This window comes from Pongo pygmaeus, chromosome 3 (assembly GCF_028885625.2).
Source record: "Pongo pygmaeus isolate AG05252 chromosome 3, NHGRI_mPonPyg2-v2.0_pri, whole genome shotgun sequence".
NCBI classification, from domain to species: domain Eukaryota; kingdom Metazoa; phylum Chordata; class Mammalia; order Primates; family Hominidae; genus Pongo; species Pongo pygmaeus.
Window position 1 is genome coordinate 153,955,770 of NC_072376.2, and position 26,365 is coordinate 153,982,134.

General features: G+C 36.9%; 1 protein-coding gene across 4 annotated transcripts in view; it reads right to left on the minus strand.

Annotated features, from left to right (window-relative positions):
* Positions 1-26,365, minus strand: part of RNF150 (ring finger protein 150) — a 263,839-nt gene that overhangs the window by 74,977 nt on the left and 162,497 nt on the right. For all 4 annotated transcript variants that reach the window (XR_010126146.1, XM_054485192.2, XM_054485193.2 and 1 more), the window contains exons 2-4: positions 25,970-26,220; positions 9,722-9,793; positions 8,069-8,151 (exon numbers count right to left, since the gene is read on the minus strand). Coding sequence is in view for 3 of the 4 variants with exons in the window: in XM_054485192.2 (XP_054341167.1) it covers positions 8,069-8,151; positions 9,722-9,793; positions 25,970-26,220 (406 nt within the window). In the remaining variant the exon portion in view is untranslated. The remainder of the gene's footprint in view (positions 1-8,068; positions 8,152-9,721; positions 9,794-25,969; positions 26,221-26,365) is intronic.

The window sequence follows — 26,365 nt, forward strand, 5'->3', positions numbered from 1 at the left end:
AGTGTTTACAAATAGAATCAGTTATCTATTTAGAATGGAGCTTTGCTTCTGAGACCGGGTTGTGAGAGTGCTTTGGGGTTGGATAACTCTGAAGAAAGGCTTAAAAAGATAAGCCAAGTCTGATCCTCAAGTGGAGTTTGTGTGAGTGTGTGTGTGTGTGTGTGTTTGAGTGATGAAATTCCTTTCAGTGCTTGAAATCTGTTTTTTGTGTTATGGCTTTTGAGTGACAGTTTGCAAGCTAATATATTTTTTTCTATTTAGAATTCAAATGGAAAGACATGAGCATGTTTTAAATGCAAACAAATATATATGTATCCATCAGCTACCTACCTGAGAAATAGGGAGCCATTTTCAACTATTCCAAACGTTGAGTCATCTGGTTTACCCCTGAATCTCTGTTGAATACGTCTATCTCTCTACGTCACAGTGCCAGCACTCCAATTCAGACTTCTAGCATTTCCTACCTGGACTTTGCAATAGTCTCCTCACTGGTCCCTCTGACTCCAGGCAGATCCCTCTTAACCATGCTGCATACCACTGCCAGTGTATTGTGTATAAGGCACAAACCAAACCCCTCACAGTGGGTCCTCCAGCACTTGGTTATAATCCAGGCCTCTCAGCCAGACATTTGGGCCCTGAAGGATCTGGGGTGCCTCCTCTCCAGCCCCATCGCCAACACAAGCATCACACTCTAACAATTCCAGGTCACCTCAGTTATCTTTGCTTGGAATGTTCTTCTTAGCTCTGTCTGGAAAGCTCCTTGTATACAACTTTATGGAATATAATTTGGCAATTTAAATTTATAACCTTAGAAACAAGGAATTAATCTAAAATGTGAAATGAGGTCTATACACAGAGCTACTTATCACAGCCTTATTTATAATAGCAGAAAAAGTGTATGTGTGTGTGTGTGTGTGTGTATAACAATTGAAGTGTCCAAAAATAGTTAGGCAAATAAATTATGGCACATGGGATATTATATATTAATTAAAAATGATGCTGACAAACTTTTGGAAGACATGGAAAAACCATGTTTATTCTAGAAAATGAAGTAGGAGATCAGCAAGACTTGTTTTCTGAGCCTTGGTCAAGACCCTTCTGATCAAATCAGAATGTAGCCAAGGAACTGGCCAAAACCAGCTAGGACCAAGATGGCAACAAGGGCAACCTCTAGTTGACGGTCTATAAATGATGCCATGGCAATGATCTGGAAATAACCTTATCTAGTTCTGAGAACTCCCTGCTCCTTTTCCAGAAAGCTCATGAATAACCTACCCCTTATTTAGCATCTGTTTAAGAATGGGTATAAATACAGCTAGCTGGCAATCCACAAGTGCTACTCTGGGCCACTCTGCCTATGGGATAGCCCTGCTCTGTCTATGGAGCAGCCATTTTGCTGCACACTGTAGCTCTAATAGAACTTGCTTTCTGCCACTGCCAGCTTGCTCTTGAATTCTTTCCTGAGTGAAGCCAAGAACCCTCCTGAGCTAAGCCCCAATTTTGGGGTACACCTGCTTCAAAAAAACTTAAAGTGACTGGAAGATGCAAGTATCCAAAAATACATTGTAAAAGCAAAAGAAGAAAAAAAATAAGAATAGAGGCATAAAACAGAGTAAGAGATGGGGCTAAAAAACACCTTTTGGCTATAGGTAGGCCACAAATTTGGCTCTTAGATTTCTGTCAACAAACAGAAAAAATCCAGAACACAGTTGAATATCTAAAATATAAAAACATTCCCCTTGCTTGAGAGAAATACAGTTATTCCACACATGAATTATCCGGTGAGTTCCCATGAAGAAGTCAGAGTGCAAAATCCGAATGAGACACAAGGGCAAGTTTGCTAAGATTGCTTCTTAGAGTAATCTCCAATAAAAACAATGGCAATTGCACCAGCCAACCCAAATCTCTTGTAGGGAGTTAATATGAAATAGTGCATGTTTTTAGTTTTCTTGTGAATTTACCTTGTTTCAGGAGTACATTTTAGAAAAACAGAAGGACTTAATTACATTCCACTTAATCTTCTTGAAGAATAATTTTTTAGTCACCCGTCTGTTATACTTAATGAATTTGAAGTTGTACTTGCTGTAAAAGTACCTAAAGCCAGCTAATCTAGCTTGACAATTAAAAATAGACTTATCAGAATGAATAATTAAAGAGCACAAGTAGAAGCAGGGAGACTAGTGAGAAGGCTACTGCAGAAAGCCAGAGAAGAGGCAATGGTGGGAATGACATTAGCGATGGTCACAGAAACCAGAATAGTACCATTGATAATGACAAGAATAATATCATCTGAGTATTATAACAATAGCAATAGCAATAATAATATAAATATATAAAATTATCACTTTGTCAAGGTTTTGAGTTTGCAAATACCAATTTCTAGTTAGCCAACTTTAATTGCATTCTTGAATCAAAATCTAAGTTCCTTCACTGACATTTTCTTCTGTTAATAGAAGTAAAGCTCAAATTAAAAATAAAACACGCACAAAATTCCAGACTAGGGGAATGAAGAATTGCTGTTTAGTGAATTCAGAGTTTCATGTTAGAGGATGAGACGTTCTAGAGATGGACAGTGGTGATGGTTTCACAGCAAGGCGAATGTACTTAATGTCACTGAATTATATATTTAAATATGATTAAAAAGGTAAATTTTATGTTATATGCATTTTACTAAAAAAAAAAAAAAACCGAAAAACAAACACCACATATACACACAACCCCCACACAGCTCCAGGATTATCTGATCTAACAGGTAACCTTGCTCAGGCAAAACTAACTTCTGCTGTAAAGACTGAGGCCTGCAAAACCTGGGCCTGCAGAGCCAGTGATGGAGCCCGCCTCAGAGGCTGCTCAGAGAAGGCAGTGCTGCTCTCTAATGCTGGAATCTGCTTCAATGTGCTGATGTTAAACAGCAGCAGTGCAACACTTTTCCACAAGAACTATTTTAGGATAGGTGTTGTTAGGTATTCACTTGATTTAACCACCTCCCCCTGCTCCCAAATAAGACCTCATTTAAGTCCAGGCAGCACTGACAACACTGCTCCTTGGTGTATCCTCTGGGGAACATTACTTACAAAATGGAACTATATGCAGTATGGGTTGAACATCCTTTATCCAAAATGCTTGGGGATGCTTGGGGCCAGAAGTGTTTTTGAATTTTTTTCAGATTCTGGAATGTTTGCATTATCCCTAATCCAAATAGCCAAAATTCAAAATGCTCCAATGAGTATTTCCCTTGGCCATCCTGGTGCTGAAAAAGATTCAGATATGGAGCATTTTGGATTTGAATTTTTGGCATACGTATACTAAACTTGTAATTTGTTTATGAACAAGTTACAAGTTGGGAAGCATCTACCAAAGATGATAACATGAGTTTTAGAGAATTTTGTTTGTAATCCAACTCTGACAATAATAACCCAGCAGGACATGCTGCCCCTACACGCCACATAATCAAACTAAGCATTTAAAGATAAGAAGCTGCTTTTCTCTGTCTTCTGTAGTGAGGCAGGATGGTGAAATGCAAACAACTCATCAAAGGATATTATAAAATAAGCTAAAGGGGGCCAGGACACCTCCCTGTTTTATCTCAGTAGAAAATTCTGATTGGGCCAGAAAAAGACCCTGACCTTTGAGGAGTGAGTTTTATATAAGCACCAACATCCCAGGGTCTTTGGTCGGTTTATGCACCTTAGAGCTTGATCAACTTCTGTCAATAGTATCAAAGGCCAAAGGAAAGTCAAAATGAGCCACAAATAATCTAAAAAAGACCCCCAATAATCTAATACCATTTCTAGCAAATTCTTACAGTGTATGTGAAAAGAACAGGATAGTAAATGATATTGACAATAGTATCTTAAAGTTGCAAAATAAGCATAAGAAATAAAAAGAAGACAATATATAACAATGATAGCAGTAGTTACCTGCATGAAGGAGTTAGGCAGATATTTAAATATTTACCCATTTTACAAATTTTCTAGAATGAGGATGCAATGGACAATACAAACCATTGTTAGAAGATATGAAAACATTACTTTTTTTCTGTGGAATCTTTCTTAACTTCCTTGTGTCTGGTATTAATTCCTCCAAAATTTTTATACATTGTGTTATTATTGTTACACATACCATTCTCTATCACTAATACTTATTTAAACTCCTTTCTCTCCCACTAGACTATTTCCTGTAGAGCATGCATCATGCCATTTGTCTTCTCATCGCTGGGACTTTCCACTATTCCTGGCACACAGTTGCTACAAAATGTTTCTTGTTGCAAATGAAGCATTTAGGTACTAAAAGTTTATCAAGAGGGTGTGCTTATTACTAGACAGGGTTTACATTTTTCCTCAGTTGTGGAGGAGAGTTTGCAAAAATCAAAGAAAAAAACAGTAGTAAAAACTAGTATCTTCCCTAATTGGTGATAATGCTACAGGGATAAATTAAAGACAGGAGGAATTTTATAGGAATGTAGGGAAACAGTGTACCTATTGCTTTGGTTTAAAACAACGGCAAATAAGGACTTTTGGTCTTCCTAAGGAATTCATATTCTATCTGAGACACTGTGTGTTTGAAATTGAGAAGCTAAACAGGCTGAAATGAATAATCCCTGAAGAACAGTAGGGACACCATGTGATAAAAGCTATGGAAGAATCAGAGAGGCTAACTTACTCTCTGTGCAAGAGAAGATAATAAAATGAAACATCTTTTGTGGCTAAAAATCATAATCACAAATACTAACCTTAGATACAAAAACCACCCCTAAAATATAGTGTAATGCATATTTTGGCATATGTATGAGGTAGCAAAACCGACGTGTCTTGAGTAATGTCTCAGTGGTGTATTAGGATCAAATCCAAACCACAGAAGTTAGACCTGTCTGAGGCTGAGCAGCTTTGTGGGCTGAGGGGTGTCTGTCCCTCACGGTGGACGTACACATCCAGGCTCACCCTGGGGGGGCCTTACCTTCATGTGCTAGAGAGGGACTGGATGAAGAAAGGATGAAGGGGAAGACATGGTAGGTGTGTATGTGCATGACTTAACTTTAGTAATCACTACGACAAATAAAGAGAGGAAGGCATTTATTAATAATTCATCATAATTTGTTCGTGGGTCTCAGAAAGGGACAAGCGATAAAATGATTTTGAAAAAGTTGTGGCACAAGAGTATAATTTGGAAAGACATTCTAAATGAAAACAATAGTGAAGAGATGCACCAAGAATGTCAGCAGTTATGAGGCCACAGAGAAAGTGTGAGTGAAGGGAGATGATAAACTGGAACATTTTTTGAAACAGTTTTTATGCCAAGAAGATGCAAAGAAGTCTGTGGATGAGTCAGCCCGGAAATAAAGGGAAAGAGAGTCTATGAAGTTCATAGGAGCAAAGGCTTAATAATACCCCAGAGAAAATTATGTAGCAAAAAGCAAACGCCAGAGCATTTGTTTGATAATATCCATTAGTGCAAACTGTCTGGCAGAAAACAGCAACAGGCATAAAAGTATCTTGATTTTAAAATCTACATGGAAAAAATGTATGAGCTATTCAGAACAGATATGTGTGACTAGAATAAGATCAAACAGTAATTAATTATAGCTGTATTTGAAAATGCTCAAATGCATTTTGTTATTTAAAGCAGGGTTCATTGTATGGAAATAATAATAGATGGACAGTAAGGAATATGAAACAAAATCAAGGAATGAGCTAAGAATCAAATAATCGTTTAAACAAGGAGGAGCCTGAAGCCAAACTAAACTAGCCAAGAGCAAGGGCTAATGTATATTAAAATCCCTAAGGTTTTATTTTCTGTGGTAAACATTAAAATGCTATTTTTTTGTTAATATTTCCAAAAAATTACAATATAAAAGGAGATCTGGAATAATACATCATGAAAATCTAAACACTGTTAACGCAATCTGTCATAAATAAAAATTGAACTCAGCCAAAAATGTTCCCAAATAAGGACATGGAAAATTAAACTGTGGTACATCTATGACTTGGATATTATGCAGTCTCTAGCAATTATATATATATATGTGTGTGTGTGTGTGTGTGTGTGTGTGTAGTAACATGAAATTTATTCATGACAGAGCATTAAGTAAATAAACTATTTTATACTGTATCAATTGTAGAGCTAAAGTAATGCTATGTATATAATTTTTAAAACAGATTTTCTTAATTTACATTTGTAAATGTCTTTGGATTTTTCAGAAAAATGTAGATATTTAATTTTAATTGGCTCTGAATTTTTTTTATTAGTAGTAATCGCATAGGGCTCTAAATAATCTTCAAGAAAAAAATAAAGGAAAGCACTTTGCTTACATCTAAGAGGCTTTATAAAACCTTTAATAAAATACTGCAGAGATAAAAGATGTTGCTCCAAGAGGCGTTCTGTAGTTCACATACTGCATTTGTCTGCCTGTGTTTCTGGAAATCACTGAGTAAACACTAAGTGTATGTAATAACTAGAAAGAACTTACATAGCGAATCCTCATATGAAGGAAACTACCAAATCTTCAGTTATCTCTATTTATGATTTTGTCTTAGATATAGGTGTCTACAAACTAACGGAAAGTGAATCACAATTGACGGCTTTGGCTGGGGCCACCAGGATGTACTTCCCTAATGCCTGTTTTCCTAATGATCAATTTGCCTGTGGACATTTCAACCAAGGTCTGTTTCCCTTGGGAGTTTACGCATCAATTTTAGTATCCTGTCACTTCTTTTTTGGTCACCTCTTTGTCATTTTGGGATTATTAAGCCATTCCTCTAAAGTAATTTTTGTTTCTTTTGTAGTTCTAGTAAACAGTCCTTAAATTTACATTATTTCATGAATATGTGAATTGTCTCATATCTTTGTGGTATATGTTTTCCTACTTTACTTTTAAAGTCTCTAAGAATTTTTTTTCTTTTTTTTTTGAGACAGGGTCTCGCTGTCGCCCAGTGCGGTGGTGTGATCACTGGAGTGTAGTGGCATGATCATTGCTCAGTATAACCTTGAACTCCTGGGCTCAAGGGATCCTCCCAGCTCATCCTCCTGAGTAGCCACGATTACAGGCGAGTGCCACCATGTCCTGAGCACCAACATGTTCAGCTAATTTTTAATTTTTTTTTTGTAGAGACAGAGTCTTGCTATATTGCCCAGGCTGTTCTTGAAATCTTGGTCTCAAGCGATCCTCCTGTCTTGGACTCCCAAAGCATTAGGATTACAGGTGTGAGCCACCATGCCTGGCTAAAGTATCTAAGAATATTGAAAGCCAATCTTTCTAAATGAAGAATCTCCCAACAAGGCATAATTTCATTTTTATTTTTGGGACATTTACACAGATGCAAAAAACACTAAAAATAGTTGTCAATGAAGGAGGATGGATTTTACATGACTTTAAAAAGATTTGATTTCATTAAAGTATTTAAATTTATTTAATTTTAACAATTTAAAAAGAATTCAGACAACTTCTCCGTGAATTTTCAATTAGGGAGAGGGAATAGGGTTATATAAGAATCACCTGGGGAACTTCCCCAACTATACATGCCTGGCATCCTTCCCTAGATGCAAGAATTTTGAGGGAATTTGAGTGTCACATTCTCTTTCTGTTAGTTTAAAAAAAAAAAATGAAAGGGCATGGGATCTGTCCTTGGCTTCCTACTTACTTCTGACCATATTCTAATTACCACACTATTCATGATCATTCACAAAATATTTTTCAGGGTTTATTATTTTAATTAAAATAGTACTGGTAAAAGCCATAATTGATTCTGAACATCATAGATCTGTTGTTCAAGAAAACTTGTACTTGGTGGCCACATCATCAAATTCTGTCCCATGAAGTCCTAGTTCATAGCAGTATACTTCCTTTGATGCAAAGGGGATAGGGGATCAGAAAAATATTTCATGATACAGTGTTTTCAAGGACAAAGGTTATACAAAAACAAGAATGTCTGGGTTGTCTGCAATGGAAACATGGGAACACTGAGGCAGACTGACCTGGCAGCACTATGCCCAGCAGGTCTGGGCCAGGGAGGCCACGTGGGCATGCTCCACACACACAACCCAATCAAAAGCAGGCAGCCTAGTGACTCACCGGCAGGGCAGGATCCGGACAACGTCATTGGGCTTGTACCCTTCAATACAAACTGCACAGTTGTCAAAATCGGACTCTGTTTCCTGCAACAGAGGAAGAACAGATGAGCCAATTTTCTTAGCTTCATCTCTTGTGTAAATATCCAAGCCAAAATTCAAGGAGAGCTTGCCTGGAGCAAAGCTTTCCGCAGTGCTGGTGCCAGTTTTTAAATCAAATGTACCATTAATTGGACTAGTTTCCATTCCTTCCAACCTCTACTTTTTGTTTCTAGGTTCCACTGCAAGTGCTTTTGTAAGGAAAACCATTTTCTAAAGTACCATTACTAACAATGCTATTAATTATAATTAGAGGCAACATATCAAAATTTTCAGGATGAGAAATAATATTTGTGGTGAATCATCTGAATAATATTTAATCTATCCATTCTTCTGGAATCCAGTGTATAAAATAAATATTAACACAAAATGGTAGTTCGAATTTTTTTCAAGTATATATACCTCTTTTAACGCCTCATAACATAGTGCTTATGTAATAGTCCTTGTACTTTTATTATTCTCTGATTGAAGGAAAATAATATACTGACCAAAATGTCCTTTAAATTTAGTAATACCTTTAAATAAATTTTATCTTATAAGCCCAATGGCGTTTTTACATACTTGAAAAATAATAGCACATAATTTGTGAGATAAATCAATTATTCAGATTAGAGACAATACCTGCTTATACATGGAATTGTAAATCCCTTACATTGCCCCAAGGAGTTCCAAACCCATGTATTGTAATCCATTGCTCTAACTTGACCTAGGGAATAAGGAAGACCCTTAGAAACCCATAAATCTGGGCAAGACTGCTTTGTTTTCCCTCCTCAAGATATACTATTGCTTTCGGCTTTATGACATCATTCTACAGTGAAGGAGACTACTGAAATGAATTCGGGGCGCTGTGTTTTGATTTAAAAAAATTTTTTTTTATAGAGACAGGGTCTTGCTACATTGCCCAGGCTGGTCTTGAACTCCCTGGCCTCAAGTGATCTACCTACCTTGGCCTCCCAAAGTGCTGGGATTACAGGCATGAGCCACACTACCTATCAACCTTGGGGTTCTGAATACTGGATTTCAGAGGGATTGAATATACTTCCTGCATTTATACTGTAGACTTAAGTGGAGAACATAGCTCAGCACATAAAGCTGTCTTGCTTGCAAAGATTCATGAAAAAACTTTCTCAGGTCATAACATCAGAAACAACCATTTTGATTTTATCTGGTGGGACACTGGAATAAACTCATTAATATTACTTGAATATTGTTTCCTTTCCACTGGCTGCTAGAAAGCCCCAACTTAAATTTGAGACCCATTTCTATTACAAATTTTAGGTAATCCATTGGTGTACTAATTTCATTCTGGCTTCATCTATTTTTTATAGACTTACTTATCAGTTTCTCATATTTTCTATACAACTATTTTATTATCATAGCATATGCATATTATAAGAAACTTTGTGTTTAATTAAGAAGAGTATAATAACAGATACTGATAGGACAACTGTTAGCATATATTTCCCTTTCCCATCCTTTTCTCTCTTCCACCATGGCTATAAGAAAAGTTAGAAGCTTCTTTGAATAGCTCCTCACCAAAAAGAAAAGAGGCTATTACCTTGTCACCCTTCTTGATGGTCCTGATCTGGAGTTTGCTGATGGCTTTCTTTGCTGCATCCCCCAGTCGGCGCTGAAAAACCAAAACGTGCTTGTTAATAATAAAGATCTGTAATTCTTGACTTCATTTCTGATGTCATTTAATACACCAGGGCAGCTAGCTCTGAAATCATGCACATGTGGTATGAATGCTAACAATGATGACTAGAAAAGACAGGGCAGTGGCATTTGTGCAAGGGGGCGCTACCAGTTGAGGTCTATAAAAGACTTCTGCCATAGAGAGAAGTTCTTCATGCCTAATGTTAAGCAAGTGGCATGTGACATAGATCCTGCCCTACAGTTCTACAGCGCAGGTTATATGTGCATACACTACCCCCACAAAAAAAAAAGGAGTTTAGTAATTTGCCACTCTAGCCACTCAATTTGTGACACAGAGATAGCCAATCAGGAGTAGCTGGAATAAGTGTCATCTCCTCTTTTTGACAATCAGGATTCATTGCTTGGATATTCTTTTCAATCTGCTCATAAAGGCATAACGTTGGTTTAAATTTGGTCTGTTCTATCCTATTCCATCACATTCTCACATGGCAATTTTACCTCCTTTATGCATGTTTAAGTGTGAGTGTGCATATAGAAAAATACATAAAACATAATGTTCAGTTTAGCAGATAATTATAAAGCAAACACCGGAGTAACCACCATGATCCATGTCAAGAAATAATATATCATTCTCTCCCCATTTTTGGTAGAGAAAATTACCATCCTAATGAGCCCTGCAATAATGCAATCAGAGGGTGATGAGGAAAACTGGGAGAAGGATAGGGTGGTGAGTAAATTAAATTTTAATCTGTCAAGCAAAAAAATTGCATGTGAGTTTTCTACATGTTTTATCTTCTTCTTAGGTATATCTATTTCTGGTCTGCAATAGATGTGTATCTGTTGTAGTAAAACATTAGAAGGACTAAGATTAAGAGAGTTAAGATTTAAACACAGGCTAATCATTTGCTTTCACTAATTTTGTTCCTTTTGGAAAAAGCACTCAAGCTTCTTGCTTTTCTTTAAAATAGTGAACACATATTAGTGAACAGTTAATATATCCTAGGTGCCATGCTTAAAGCTATATATGCATTATCACCTTTGATATTATAATAACTGAGAAAAGCACTATTTAATAGAATTAACTGAGGCTTACAGAGCTTAAGTAAATTGTCCAATATCATAGAGTTAGTGAAAGGTAAGTCAGAATCTGAATAAAATTAAGTTTGACTTTAAAATCAAAGCTCATCTACCACCCTCACCTTTATTTGCCAAGCCACCCAGTCAACCAATCAGCCAGTCAGCCAACCATCTAACATCTGGCCAGTCAGTAAGCCATTCATCCAACATCTGGCTAGCCAGCTAACCAGTCAACCAACCATCCAGCCAATCAGAATCACTAAGTATTTACCACGTGGCACTTCTCTAAGTACACAGCAGTTAAAGTAATTAGCAGAAAAGGAGATATTTTCCTTGTTAATTCATTTTTCTCTTTGATAGTTTGTCCTTCGTATCTAAAATAATGTTGACATTTTTATCAGAAGCGTTAAGTTTTGGCTGTTTCCTAAAAGGAGACCTATGCCCTTGAGATTATGCAGAAGTCCATGAGTAGCTAGCAAACTAAGGCAGCAGGCAAAAATAGGAAGAGTCTTTAGTGATAAATACCAAGGAAAAACAGAAGAGTGAGAGAAAAAGAACTGAACTGAGGTGAACTAAAAATGATGGAACTTTCCTCTCCTCTTCTTCTGGTTATTATCTGTTCATCCTTTGACTTCAGCTCAAATCATTTCTTCAAGGAGCCCTTCCTAGATGTATCCAACAAGATCCCTCTCATCTAGACCCTGATAGCACTTTGTACCTCTGCACTGTCACATTTGAAATTTGAAATTTGTTTTTATGATCAATTCCTGTTAGATTGCCTTCAGATATGCTCCCTGAGGGCAGGCCTGTGCTTATTTTTTGCTTCACATTGTCCCCTACATCCCCAGCATATATTAATAGAATAAAGCTGCCTTCAATAACAGGCAGTCAATCATTCAACATACATATTTTGATCTCTTATTCTGTGCCAAGTATAGCTTTGGGTTTAAAAAAATGGTAACGAAAACACACGTGTGCGCATACACACACGTACACACACACACACACACACTCCTATCAACTGCAGTTTAATTTATAATCTAGTAAAAACTCTAAATAATGAGTTAATAAAATCTTAAGCCAAGAGTGGTTTTTTGTTGTTGTTGTTGTTTTTTGCACGGAAAACAATCTGAGAAATTTAGCCAGTTAACGGGAATATTTAGGGACAAACTATAAGTGATACATGTTGTAAGGTAAGCAAACTTGTGGTCCTGGCTTGGCAAACCCAGCCATTATCAACTGACAGCTGCTCTCCATTGAAGGACCCCGGGGCAAGGATTGAAAGGTATTGAGAAAGGGCTACTAGTTATTGGGAGTAAATGCCATAGGCCTGTAGAATATTGTATTTAGAATAAGAATCTGAATCCCAAAGAAACAAATACTGTTTTTCTTTTTCAGCCAAGAACTCAGATATTTTTGCAATTGTGTTTAACTGGCATTATATAATATTGCACCTAATTCAATCACTTAAAAATTTTTTTTTGAAGACTAAGCAGAGTAATTAAGTAGAAAAATATATGTTCATACAATGGTCATAGATTATACTCAAAGGGAAATAATTTTTTTTTTCTTTTGAGATGGAGTCTCGTATTGTCACCCAGGCTGGAGTGCAGTGGTGTGATCTCAGCTCACTGCAACCTCTGCCTCCCAGGTTCAAGTGATTCCCCTTGCCTCAGCCTCCCAAGTAGCTGGGATTACAGGTGCCCGCCACCACACCTGGCTGATTTTTTTGTATTTTTAGTAGAGATGGGTTTCACTACATTGGCCAGGCTGGTCTTGAGCTCCTGACCTCATGAACTGTCCACCTCAGCCTCCCAAAGTGCTGGGATTACAGGCATGAGCCACCGCACCCAACCAGGGAGCCAACATTTTTAAAAAGCAGGTGAACTAGAAATAATGTTTTCAAAATTCAATTTCTTTTAAAATAATTTTTTAGCAAATGAAATATGCCCTTCTTAAATGTGGGCATGTAGGGGAAGTTCGAAGACTGCATTAAACTTTGGCTGTGTATTTAACTTAACAGTTGGCTACATCTGAATAAAAATAGACAGCTTTTGAAAACATCCCCTCAGTCTCTTCTAGAGAAAAAACCCTCTCCATGCCCTTTTAAAATAATGCAGGCTGCCTTTATTTTTTAAAAATGGCAGGTCCATTGAGGAAACGTAAAGCAAGCTGACGTTAAGGTGACAGGGATTTTGGCTAACAGTAAAGTTAATGGCTAGGGAATTAGAAAGTTGAATTCCATTACTGGCATTTGTATGACTGGGCCCTAGAGAGGTTAAAGAAGTTCAGCAGAGGATTAAGTCATTTAGGAGATGGGCTTCCCAAATTAGCAGAATTAATAGATTAAGGGAAAGAGAGTAAAAGAGAAAGTACAGTCATGTATGGCTTAATGACAGGGATACATTCTGAGAAATCCATTGTTAGGCGATTTTGTCACTGTGTGAAATCATGGAAGATTACTCACACAATCCTAGATGATACTGCCGACTATACATGTAGGCTCTATGGTATAGCCTATTGCTCCTAGGCTAGAAACCTGTACAGCATGTACTGAATACTGTAGGCAGCTGTAACACAATGGTAAGGATCTGTGTATCTAAACATAGAACAGATACAGTAAAAACAGGATAATATAATCTTATTGGACTACTGTCATATGTGTGGTCCATTTTCGACCAAAACGTAGTTATGCAGTGCATGACTGTAATAAAGTCATCTTCAACATCAAGTCTATGAGGCCTTCCTCCTAGAAGCTCTGAGAAATCAAATGATTCACAAAGGTAGGAAGACGTATTTTCCTTAATCATTCTAAAAAATGGTATAATGGTATTCTCTTCCATTCCCTTTCCTGTGACATTCCTTGAGTCAAGCCTCATTCTGCATGTTATTGATAAATGATACACATATTTTCTCCTCTTTTGAGGAAAAACATAGCATTTTGGCAGCGGTGGATAAAGGATATCAAAGTCTTCCCTGGCAAGGGCAGAACAGATGGTCCAGATACCTGGGGAAGGAAAATCAGCTTCTGAGATGTATATGATGATATGGGACCATGTAATAAAAGATTTTTTTTTTTCTGTAAGAGTTCTGGATTAACAAAATTAGGGAAAAAGCAACACAAAGTTTTGAAAAAATGCAATTTCCATATGCATGTAAACAAGTATTATCAGTATATGCATGCCTATTCCTAAGTGACATGAAAATTATACACATGCAGAGAAGACCCCATTAAAAAAATTACACAAAGAAAAAAAGTACCACTCTCAATATTTAAAAAAAAGTTTTCAACATTAAAAAAAATCTCACTTTCAATAATTTTCAAACTAGTTTTATTGGATTTCCAAATGCAAATTAAAAAGATAAGTAAAAACATAAACATTCTTAATGAAATGGCCCAAATAAGGCTACTTACTGTTGCTTTTGTAATTGATCTCTTCTGTCTTTGGGTTTTTGATTGCACCCAGTATGAAGAGGGAAGGAAAACTACAGGCCCTGCTCAAACTGAGTCTTGTACCCAACCTGAATAGAGAATCTAGGGATTGGAACCGGAAGTCTATTACAAAACAGACTCTTTCCTTTGCCATTCTCAGAAAGGCTAATGGAAGATTCAGGGACCACTTCAGGTGGATTGAGGAACTACCTCAGGTTTGAGTCAGTCTTTTGTTTCAGGTAGGGATTCCACTCTTTTCTCTAGGGTGCTCCTATGGATTCTTTCTAATCTAACCAGACCCAAATCATGCTTCTTCTTCTTATTATTATTTTTGAGACAGAGTTGTGCTCTGTCACCCAGGCTGGAGTGCAATGGCGTGAATCTTGGCTCACTGCTGCCTCTGCTTCTCGGGTTCAAGTGATTCTCATGCCTCAGCCTCCTGAGTAGCTGGGACTACAGGTGTGTGCCACTACACCCAGGTAATTTTTGTATTTTTTGTAGAGATGGGGTTTCACCATGTAGGTCTTGAACTCCTGACCTCAAGTGATCTGCCTGCCTCGGCCTTCCAAAGTGCTGGAATTACTGGCATGAGCTATCCATGCCTGGCCAAAATCATGCTTCTTACTAAAGCTTGTTAGGTGTTAGGCCATCGTAATAATTAGGTTTATCCATTTGATCTAAACAGATATGAATATATTTACCAAGGTTATTGGTTTCTTGACAATAGTGAAGATAAACTGTGTTATGGAAAATAAATACAGAGCCATGTATTAAAAGAATAAAGTCCTACATAAATTCTAACAAGAATGGTAAGCAACAGACTCCAGTTCAACCCGAGACACATAAATTAGTAATCTAAATATTTAAGAAACTGAGAAAAATAAGAAATTTTCCTCTTCCTCTGTTCTGTGTTATAAATAGAAATGCAGTGAAAGTGATAAAAAAAATTTGGAACATAAGATTCCAAAACATAGCATCAAAACTGAGTTTATTTTCTTCCTATCCCATTTCATTGGATAATTCTGTATCATATTTGTTTTTTTTCCCTAACAGCTGTATTTTATGATCATGTTCATTGTCATCATCACCAAGTGGAAAGATAACTAAGTGTTCTTAAGTTCTAGGTGAAGGGAGGCCACTGTCAAAGTAAACAGAGTTGGTCCTAGTTGTCTAAAACCTCACATGGTCATGAGTGACTCAAACATTTTCTTCATGCACTCTAATACATAATAATAATCCTTCCAGGGCTGTTTGATATGATAGAAGTCATAGCACAGCCAGTTCAATAAATTTCCATGGTTTGGATCACCACTCCTCAAATCTAGAAAAATGGATAAAATAATTTGACTATTTTGATAGCTGTGATGACCTCATAGAGTGGTGCCATAAATCTGTTTGTGAACACACAATGTGAGGTAGAAACATTAGGGTTTGTTGTTGTTGTTGTTGGAGGTGTTGTAGAGCAGAAAATAATGGCTTCAAAGTTAGAAGACCCAGTTCTTTGTCCTATTTTTGTCACTAGCTAACTGTGTGACTTTGGCCAAGTCACTTAAACATTGTGGCCTTCTGTCCCCTTATTAATAACATAAGGTATGTAAAGTAATGTCATCTCTAGCTTTACCAGCTCATGATTTTCATCCATGCACAAAAGAATAGGGAGACAATGTGCTTTGAGACCTGAATAATCTAAAAAAAGCAAATCAAGGGCTAATTACCTCACTGAAGACTGCATGGATATGACATGTGCTTTTGCCTTTCTGTTACCCTGAGGGCTTTGTACTTTCTTCTAGAGCAGTTTCAGGGACAATTTTAGTCTTCACTCTTTAGGAGACAGAAGCATCTCTGCCTGGACTCTCCCTTGGTGGCTGAGACTTGGCAAACTCCTTTCCTTTCTGTTTCTCTTTGTGAAGTTCATGTTTATTTTAAATTTCATTACTTCTTTTATTCCAACATAGTTTAAATATCAATATGCAACGCATGCAAAAGAAATCAAAGGCACATGGACCATGTACATGTAAATATTAGGAAAAGTTATTCTCAGGGAGAGAGAAATCTTTCAGGAAAACTTTGCTGAATGTCATTACCAGGCCTCAAATAAAAACAAAGCAAATCAAAACAGATCTGGTTTCCCTGGATTAGCCTCAAAGGCAATATTGTTTATGAAAACCAAAAAAGATCCCTACTTAGTTTATCTGATCTGTCCATATTTGAATAAGCTACCATCTATTGGGAGTTGTGTGTTTTTCAAGTCACAGACCCAGTCCTTGTGTCTGAGATGAGATGTCCTAGCAGATAGTGAGACAATATTCCAAGACATCACAGAAGACAGGGATACCTGCCATGGCCATGGCAGGAACACCACTTGCTGTTTGCCTTGTCATCCTGCAGGGTTTTCGTAAGTATGGTAAGAATCAGTGAATGGCAGCAGGAGTGGCACCTCTAGGGAATGAGGGGATACTTGGCCTTCTGGTGGGGACAGGAGAACTGTCCATAGTGCACACTGGTATTCAGTATCAGGAGTCTGTCATGAATCTGGCCTCCCAACTCAAAGGTCAAGAAGAGGTCACAAGATGGTACGTCATTAGATAGGCAGAATGGAGATGAATCCTTAGCATTCTCTGGGAAGCCCCTTAAGGTGAGGAATCTTAAACTAGACACAGTCAGCTTTCTGTATGGCAGATTCAACCAATAATGGATTAAACACATTTGGGGGAAAAAACAAAAGATAACAATACAACAAAAATAATACAGATAAAAAGCACAGCATAACCACTATTTACATAGTGTTTACATTAGGTACTGGAAGTAATTAGATACTATAAGTAAACAAGAGATGATTTAAAGTATATGGGAGGATGTGTTACATGCAAATAATATGCCATTTCATATAAGGGACTGTGGATTTTGGTATCCATGGGTAGGAGGTGGGTGCTGGACCAATTCCTCATGGATGCTGAGGGATAACTTTATTAGGAAGGACTTAACATGACAGCCTTGCTTCTAAAGCCAGAAAGGGCCAGCACTCAGTGTTGAATGGTCAGGAGTTGCTCATTTTATGGCTATGACTGAGGCAAAGACTGGCAACCTGCCCCATGGGTTAGGTCTCTGCACCTCAATGCCATTGAGGTGGCTTCGTCTGGTGGAAAACACTTTGACTTGAAATCATCAATCTGGCTGCATGCCCTTGAAAAGAAAATCACTTTATATTTCTCTCTCCCAAATTCATTCTATCAACTGTTCCTTTAACTTCTAAAAACTATAATTCTAGGATCAGGCAATCAGCATTCTCAAATACTTCAGTGAAATGACAGCCAGGTGTCTTCTGCCTCCCAGTTCGCATGACTGTGGTTTTCTCTCTGCAACCCTCTGGTACATGGGTTCTCAGGGCTGAGTTGAGAGGTGTCCAGGCTACATGGTGTAGAAGTCCACACACTGGTGGCATCGATGGGCTATTTTCTTAAAGTACTCATCCAGGGGCATGATCAGGGCTGGTGAGGAGAGAGAGGTCTGTCATGGTATTTAAAAGTCATCATGACATGTGTTAAATGGACAGTAAAATATTTTTTCTAATCATTATAGGGCCTTTCTTTCTTTGACAAGTGGGTTGTGGTTTGCAACTTCTCTTTCCATGCCATCAGGGCTTCTACCAGTGCCCTGCTCTTTTAACAGGTGAAGAGTCTGATATAAAAGGTTTCCTTCACCTGAAAACCATTCCCTCAGCTTCCTCTCCCAACCTGGCCTGCCTTGCTCGACTACTGTTCCCATTTTTATGATAAATCTGGCTCCTAACTCCACGTGGTCCTATGTATTTAATACCCTGGGTTATCCTCTTGCCTTATAACCCTGGCCTGCTTAAGACTCTGATTCTACTTTGCACCAAAACCATTGTTAGATATAAATCCTACTCACTTTTATGTGGTCCCACCTCCTAAAACCCCAACCTTGACCCCCATCTAGCTGCCTGGGGGTGTGACATTTATGTCTGATTATGTTAAAGAGTATTGTGGGCTTGGTTAGAGATAAGATTCCACTGGGCTGGAATATGACATTAGGAAATTGGCTCCCTAAATGTGCTGTGTGTGCTCTGAGTAAAGCCGCATCCTAATCCACACGCTAAGTGTCACAGGGCTTGAATGGGAATGAGGAGTCCATTCACCTCCCTGAGCTCTGTGCAGAGAGAGCTTGAAACAATTAGTCACTGGACTCAGGCACATATAGGCCATCTGACAGATCAAGATCTCCAAAGGAAAATGGTCTCAAGAAAAGATGATAGGGCTACCAGGAAAAACAAGCACCGTGAGTGAAGAGGGTGGCTGTGGAACAGTTAACCTCGAATAAGGAAGCAATGGCTCCACATGGCGTGTGAGGCTGTCCTTGGTCTCTGCAAATCAGCCTCCTTGTTTCAACTCCCTCAGAGTGTCACTGTGCACTGGGAAGGCAAGGTGTAAGGCAAGGAGAGAAAAATTTCAGATAGTGGTAAGAATTGGGAAGGAAAGGAACTAACATAAAATGATATGATTGTGGGAGGGAGGCTGGGGTAGAGGTGAGGCCGTATTAGAGTATCTCAGAGGGTTGGAATTTTCAGATTCCCTCACTCCTACCCCTGGCCTCTAGGGAGGGAAGAGGGGCCGAAGGCTGAGTTGATCAACAATGGCCAATAATTTAATCAATCATGCCTACATGATGAAACCTCAATAAAACCCCAAAGGATAGGGTTCAGAGAGCTTTTCCCTGACTCTTGAGTAAAGATGGAAGATTCCATTTTGTTTCAAAGTGTGTCAATAGAGCTAAAAAGGCCATATGTAGACTAAACTATATGTGAGGTATGTAAGAATTGAGCTATTTACTATCTGTGCAGGTGTGGGGGGAAGGTGGGGAATATATTTTCCAAGAATTGCTTTATCCACTAAACGTGACCCATTTAGCAACCCTCTAATAATATGTCACGCATATTTTCTCATTCAATCCTCACATCAAGCCTACGGGGCTGGCTTTACATGTGGGGAAGCCTGGGCATAGAAAGGTGAAGTAACTTGTGCAAAGTCACACCACTAGGAATTATCAGAGCAAAGATTTGAATTGAGACCCATGTGACTCCAAAGTTGGTATCTTTAGCTATTACCCTATACCAGATTTAACTTGGTTAAATCTTTAGGAAACATGGCACACCAGCCAAATCTTCCTCTCCATTTTTAGTTGTAGCCCTCATTCTCCATGTTACCATCTAAAAGACCTTGCTGGGAGGCTTATAATGTGAAGAACATTTAGCAAATATTACTTCATGGGAAACTGAATTGAAATGATCTTCTCCAGGTACATGTGACATGAAAATGGCCATGATTATGTAAGATGCTGGTGACTTTCTTTTAATTGTGATCTGCACAAAGCCAAGCAGAGACTGAGGTGCTCATCTGGCTAATTCAAGGTCAGTCTCTCTTTCATACACCTGAATGGTTGGATACTTTGACAATGTAAAATAAATGCCTTTGATGTTCCATTTCAGGCTGTGAGCCTTCATCTAACCTGAAAGTCACTCTTTCTGAAGGACAATAATGCTTTAATAAAAATAAATGGTTTAAGTTAACCTGATGTTTATTATAGCTATGGCCTGTACAGCTATAACTTTCTGTTGAATGGAGTGGAATACTGACCATTAAAGGAGAAATATTTTTCTAAGGGAAATTATATGTTATTCCATCCATCAAAGGGCTATAGTGTCCATTTGATCAGGAAGGAGTGTTAACTTTTAACATGATCACAATTCACTGAGTGACCCTATGGTAGCATCCTACAATTCAAGGAAAGTTAACAAAATGGGAGGAGAATAAAAATTTGAACCCCATGAACCACTTTCATACCATTACCTTTCAATTTGTTTTTCAGATACCTCATAGTATGCATGTGTCTAGATAAACATGCAAGCTAAATCTACCTGCACAAAGTAACATAATGATTGAAGTCATTACTCAACTAATTCAAGCTTAATATTTCATCCGTATCTCTACTGCCTAATAATTGCTTGAATTATCACAGGCCCAAAAATACAGGGATGCCATTTCTAATATCATCGTCTGATTAACATCTTTCTCTCTCTACTCTCTCACTCTCTCTACAGGCACGCACGTGCACACACACACACACACACACACGTATATATGAATACATATGAAGAAACATATAGTTTACACTTTTATTGTGTTTAGATAATGATTATACTGTTTTCTAAGAGGAGTTTGCAAACTTTTCTCCATTTTCTTCAATCTAGAGCTGCGGTCACTACCTATGTGTGGCTATTTAAATTTAAGTTAATTTTAATAAAATAAACTTTAAAATTCTGTTCCTCAGTTACTAGCCACATTTCATGTGGCCACCATATGGCAGTGCATATGTGCATATATAAGACATATATATATATATACACACACATATAATGAAAATGTGTATCTATATATTTCTTCATATGTATTCATATATAAGTATATGATATATATGTTATATGTATATCTCACACACACATACACATATATATATATAAGTTTCTCACATGTAGCCCCATATGAACCAACTGAAGCATATTAGTTCTACATCTCATTTCCATTGCCTTGTGTTTGGGATTCTATCCATTTAAATTCCAGAATATTTAATGAAAGTGGCAAAATTGAATTTGTAAGCAGTCATCAAAGAATCTATATGATAATAATAAAGGATACTATTCATTGAGTGCTGACTGAATGATTAGTGCCAGGCTCAGCGGCTTTAAAAGTAATACACATTAATCCATTTAATCCTCACTGTGACGGTAAGAGAAAGGTATATTCCATTTAGTTTAGAAAAACAATGAATGAAGAAATTAAGTAAGTTTCCCATTTTGGGTAAGCAGTGGAACTTCATTACTATGTGGCCATAAAAATCATGTTTTTGAAAATTATTTAATGATAGAGGGACATACTATTCAATAAAAAGCAGAACATAAAACATACATGGATATGTTTGTGTCTCCTGCATATATAGATACACATATAATGAAAATTTACTCTATATATAGAGAGAGAATTAAAAATACCTGAAAGGTAATATACTCACATGTTGACAATTTAGTGGGGTAGTGGGTAACTTGTCTTTTTCAGAGTTTATCTATGATTGTGAAATTTACTAAAATAGCATGTATCATTTTAAGAATCAGATATAAGCAATAAAAATGTTTTTAAACATTGTCCCAGAAGCTACAGAAAATTTAAGCAGAGAATTTGCGATAAAATTAATAGAAAAGGAAGAGATGTCTCCTAAAACATTCACGAACTTAGACCTCATTAACCTACAGAAAATTTCTACCAATACTTTAAGAATCAGCTAATTCCAGTGCTATTTAAAATGCTCAAGTGCAGTGTTACCCAATAAGACTTTCTGTAGTGATAAAAATGCCCTATACATGCACTGCCATATGGTGGCCACATGAAATATGGCTAGTAACTGAGGAACAGAATTTTGAAGTTTATTTTATTACAATTAATTTAAATTTAAATAGCCACACATGGCTAGTGACTACCATGTTGGACGCCACAGCTCTAGATCACAGAAAATGGAGAAAAGTTTTCAAATTCTTCTTAGAAGACAGTATAATCATTATCTAAACATAATAAAAATGTAAACCATGAACAGATTTCATATATGAATATAAAGGCAAAAAAATAAACACTAGCAAATATAATCTCACACACATTAGAGGAATAGTATATAGCAGAAATTCAGGATGGTTCATAATGGAAATCCATTAGTATCATCCATTTATTTTAATAGATCTAAAGAGAAAACTTAGACTATGGCCATTGGAAAGGCATTTGTTAAAATCAAACATCCATTCTTGATTAAAAAATTCTTAATAAGACAGAACTAAGTTGACACTTCTGACATTATATATTTTATAACATGATAAAATATATATCTCAATCTAGAAGACTACACGGGAAAATAATAAAATGAAGAAATGATAAAAATAATCCCATTAAATTGAGGATGTTCCCATTAAATACACAATGAAGAGAAATATGTTCACTGTAACCATGATTACTTTAGTTTATTCTGGAGATTCCAACCAATGAAATTAGATAACAGAAAAAACAGGATGTCTAACATTTGAAAGCAGTAAGTTATCCCTGATTGTGAGCATTGTTAATGTAGTTCTGCAACACTAATATAAATAATCACAAATAGTACAAAGTAGTGGTTAAGGGCATGGACTCTGGAGTTCTGCTGCTGGTTCAATTGCTGGCTCTATTACTAACCAGCTGTGTGACCTTGGGCAAATTACTTAAACTCTCTGTGCTTACTTCCAACTCTGTAAAATGGGGACAATAAAATTATTTATTATGGGGCTACTATCTATTAAGGTGAAAGTAGGTAAATAGAGCGAGAGAGCTCTTAGAACATGCCTGCAGCATATAATAAATACTATACATCATTATAGTTAGGGTTATAACAATGAGGCTGTTAATAATATACAAAATATACAACAATCCAAAGTTTCCAATATGAAAAAATGAATTTAAATTATAATAGCAACATAATGATTAAATACCTAGAACTAAACTGAAGAAAAGTGTACAAGATTAATAAATACTGAAAAATGCTACTGGGAATAAAAAGAAGAGTTGAATAAGGGGAAAACTTGTTATATTTGAATGGGAAGATTAAACATCATAAAGTTACAAATTTCCCCTAAATTATCCTATAAGTTTAAAAACTCATATAATGATTCTAAATTCATACAAAAATAAACATGAAAAGAGTAAAAATAGAGCAATAATAAAGAAGACAGCATGAACAGCCATGAGACATTATAATTCTAGAGTACTAAAAACAAGATGGTGCTGGAGTATGAATAGAGACCTAGATTCATGGTACGGTTTAGAGAGCACAGAAATAGAAGCAAGTATATATGGGTATTTAATATATGTTAAATGGGGATACTGCATATGAGGGGGGGAAAGATTATTCAATAAATGCCAGTTACAAAAATAGTAGGCCATCTGAAAAAAAATAATGTTGGCTCTCTACTTCATTCTTTACACTGAAATAAGTTACATACAGATTAAAGATTTAATGAGAAAAAAGAAATTTGAAAAGTAGAGGGTGAAAACATGAATGCTTTTCAGTAATCTTGGTCTATAGAAAATCTTATTATGGAATGGAAATGCTAAAACCACTATGAGATCACACCTCACACCTGTTAGCACGTCTATCATCCAGAAAACAAGAGCTAACAAGTGTTGGTGAGGGTATGGAGAAAAAGGAATCCTAGTACACTGTTGGTGGGAATGTAGATGGGCACAGCCATTAGGGAAAACGGTACAGAGGTTCCTAAAGAAATAAAAAACAGAACTACCATTGAAGATTCACCAATCCCTCTTCTAGGTATATATCCAAGGGAGATAAAATCACCACCTTGGAAAGATATCTGCACCCCCATGTTAATTGTGACATTATTCACGATAGCGAAGATAGGGAAGCAACCTAAGTGTCCATGTGTCCACTGAAGGACGAACGGATAAAGAAAATGTATATACATACACACATACAATGGATTATTATTGTTTATTCTCAACAAGGGAGACACTGACATTTGCCACAACATAGATGGGCCTGGAGGACATCATGTTAAGTGAAATAAGCCAGACATAGAAAGAAAAATACCGATCTCACCTATATATGGAATATAATTTTTAAGAAAGGTCAAATGTCCAGAGACAGGGAATAAGCCAGTGGTTACTGGAGTGGGGGAGTGGAGAGAAAATGGGGAGATTTAGGTCAAAGGATACAAAGTAGCAGAATGTATGATAAGCAAGTCTAGAGATCTAATGTACAATGACTACAGCTAAAAAATTGTATTGTATTAGAAATTTCTGTTAAATAAGTATATTTTACATGCTCTTGTCATCAAAAAACTATGTGAGACAATAGATATGTTAATTTGCTTTACTATATTAACCATTTTACTGTCTGTATGACTCCCCAAACATCGTACTGTAAACTTCAACTATACACAATAAAATTAATTTTTTTAAAAAAGATTAATACACCAGGTATAGTGGCTTACGCCTGTAATCCCAGCACTTTGGGAGGCCAAGGTGGGAAGATTACTTGAGGTCAGGAGTTTGAGACTAGCCTGGCCAACATAGTGAAAACCCACCTCTACTGAAAAAACAAAAATTAGCCAGGTGTGGTGGTGTATGCCTGTAATCCTAGCTACTTGGGAGGCCAAGGCACGAGAATCTCTTGAACCCAGGGGGCGAAGGTTGCAATGAGCCCATATTGTGCCACTGGACTCCAGCCTGGGTGACAGTGAGTGAGACTCCATCTCAAGAAAAAAAGATAATAAATGTAGCTCTGTAAAAACCAAAAATTTCTGCATGGCAAGACCATGGATAAAATAAAAGACAATGACAAGCTGAGGGGTGGTGAGGTGAATCCTATCTTATAAAAAAGGGTTAATTTCCTTGACTAATAAAGAGTTTATGCACATTAATAAGAAAATGACAACTCAATTGAAAAGAAGTCAAATAATAAAAGTAGTTACTTCACCAAAAATATTCACTTTTTCTATTGTACTTGAAAAGATGTTCAACGTTACTTGTAATAAGAAAAATGTGTTACCATTTTTAACTTACCAAATCACTAACGACAACAAAAAAGCTATAACATTCTTTTGGTAAGGATATGGGGAAACAGTAATTTTCATATAGAGTTTGTTAAAGTGTAAATTGGTTCAACATTTTTTGGCAGACAATGTGGCAGTATCTATCATAGTCTAAAATGTATATGCCATTGCCCTGGCAACTAAACTTCCAGGATTTTACCTTGTAGATATACTTACAAATGTACTAAGTGTCATGTGTACATATTCTCTTAAGAAGAGAAAACATGTCCATTAATAGGTGCTGGTTAAATAGATGTGACACATACAGACAATGGAATGTCATGCAGTCATTAGAAGTGAGAAGGAAGCTTGGCTTATGTATTGATGTAAATTAATCTGCAAGAAGAAGTGAGAGAGAAGGGTACAGAGTTAAGTGTGCTATCATTTGTTGTTGTTGTTTTTTAAATATATGGGCATATGTGTTTATAAGTGCATAGAATATCCCTGGAAGATATTCCAGGAAGAGGAACTGGGTAGCTGAGAGACACACATGGGAAGGCAATTACTTTTCATTATATGCCATGTGATACTTTTTGCATTTTGTACCATGAGTATACATGATACGTTTAATTGCTATTTAAAATAGCTTTTGGTTTTTATCTCCTTTTTTTTCTTCTGTTCACAAGGAGGAAATCTTGGCTCTTTCCAAATTATCTTCACACTATTAGCACTTCCTTTTGTTCCCCTCATTATGTGGATAAACAAATGTCAAAAACATAAACAATGGGAATGTAGGACAAATCACCTCCATTTTACACAAAAATATAGTAAAACATCAAAATAGATATATTTGGATAATATCTGAAAAATGATACAGCAAATGTTAACAGTGTTTATCTTGAGTGGGGATATTTTGGTTTTCGCTTGGTATTTTCTGTCATGTTCAAAGATGTTTAATAACATTTTTGTAACAATTTTTAAAAGTTTTTTAACTTTTTGCTACTCACCTGGTTCCTATCCCTGGCATTTGCATATCGAAACCTCTGGATGTAATAAAAGACGAGCCATGCGAGGGAAATGATCATCAGGACAATGAAGGAGATGGAGACAAACACAACCGAAGTGCGGCTCACATATTTCTGCAAGTTCCGGGTTCCGATGGTGATGTACATCGTCACGGTGATGTTTCTTTCCAGCAGGCTTACTATCTCCTTCCCTTTTGGCTCAGGAATCATTATGGCCACGATGTCTTCTACACCTGTGGTGAGAGGGGCAGGAATGGGCAATAAAGGTTAGGGGAAAAGATGCGGGGGATCCCAGTGATATGTGTGGACACAGTAACATGAAACCAAATAAGGACAGTACTTTTGAGAATTCTGTGCTGGGCTAAGAAGACCTAATAG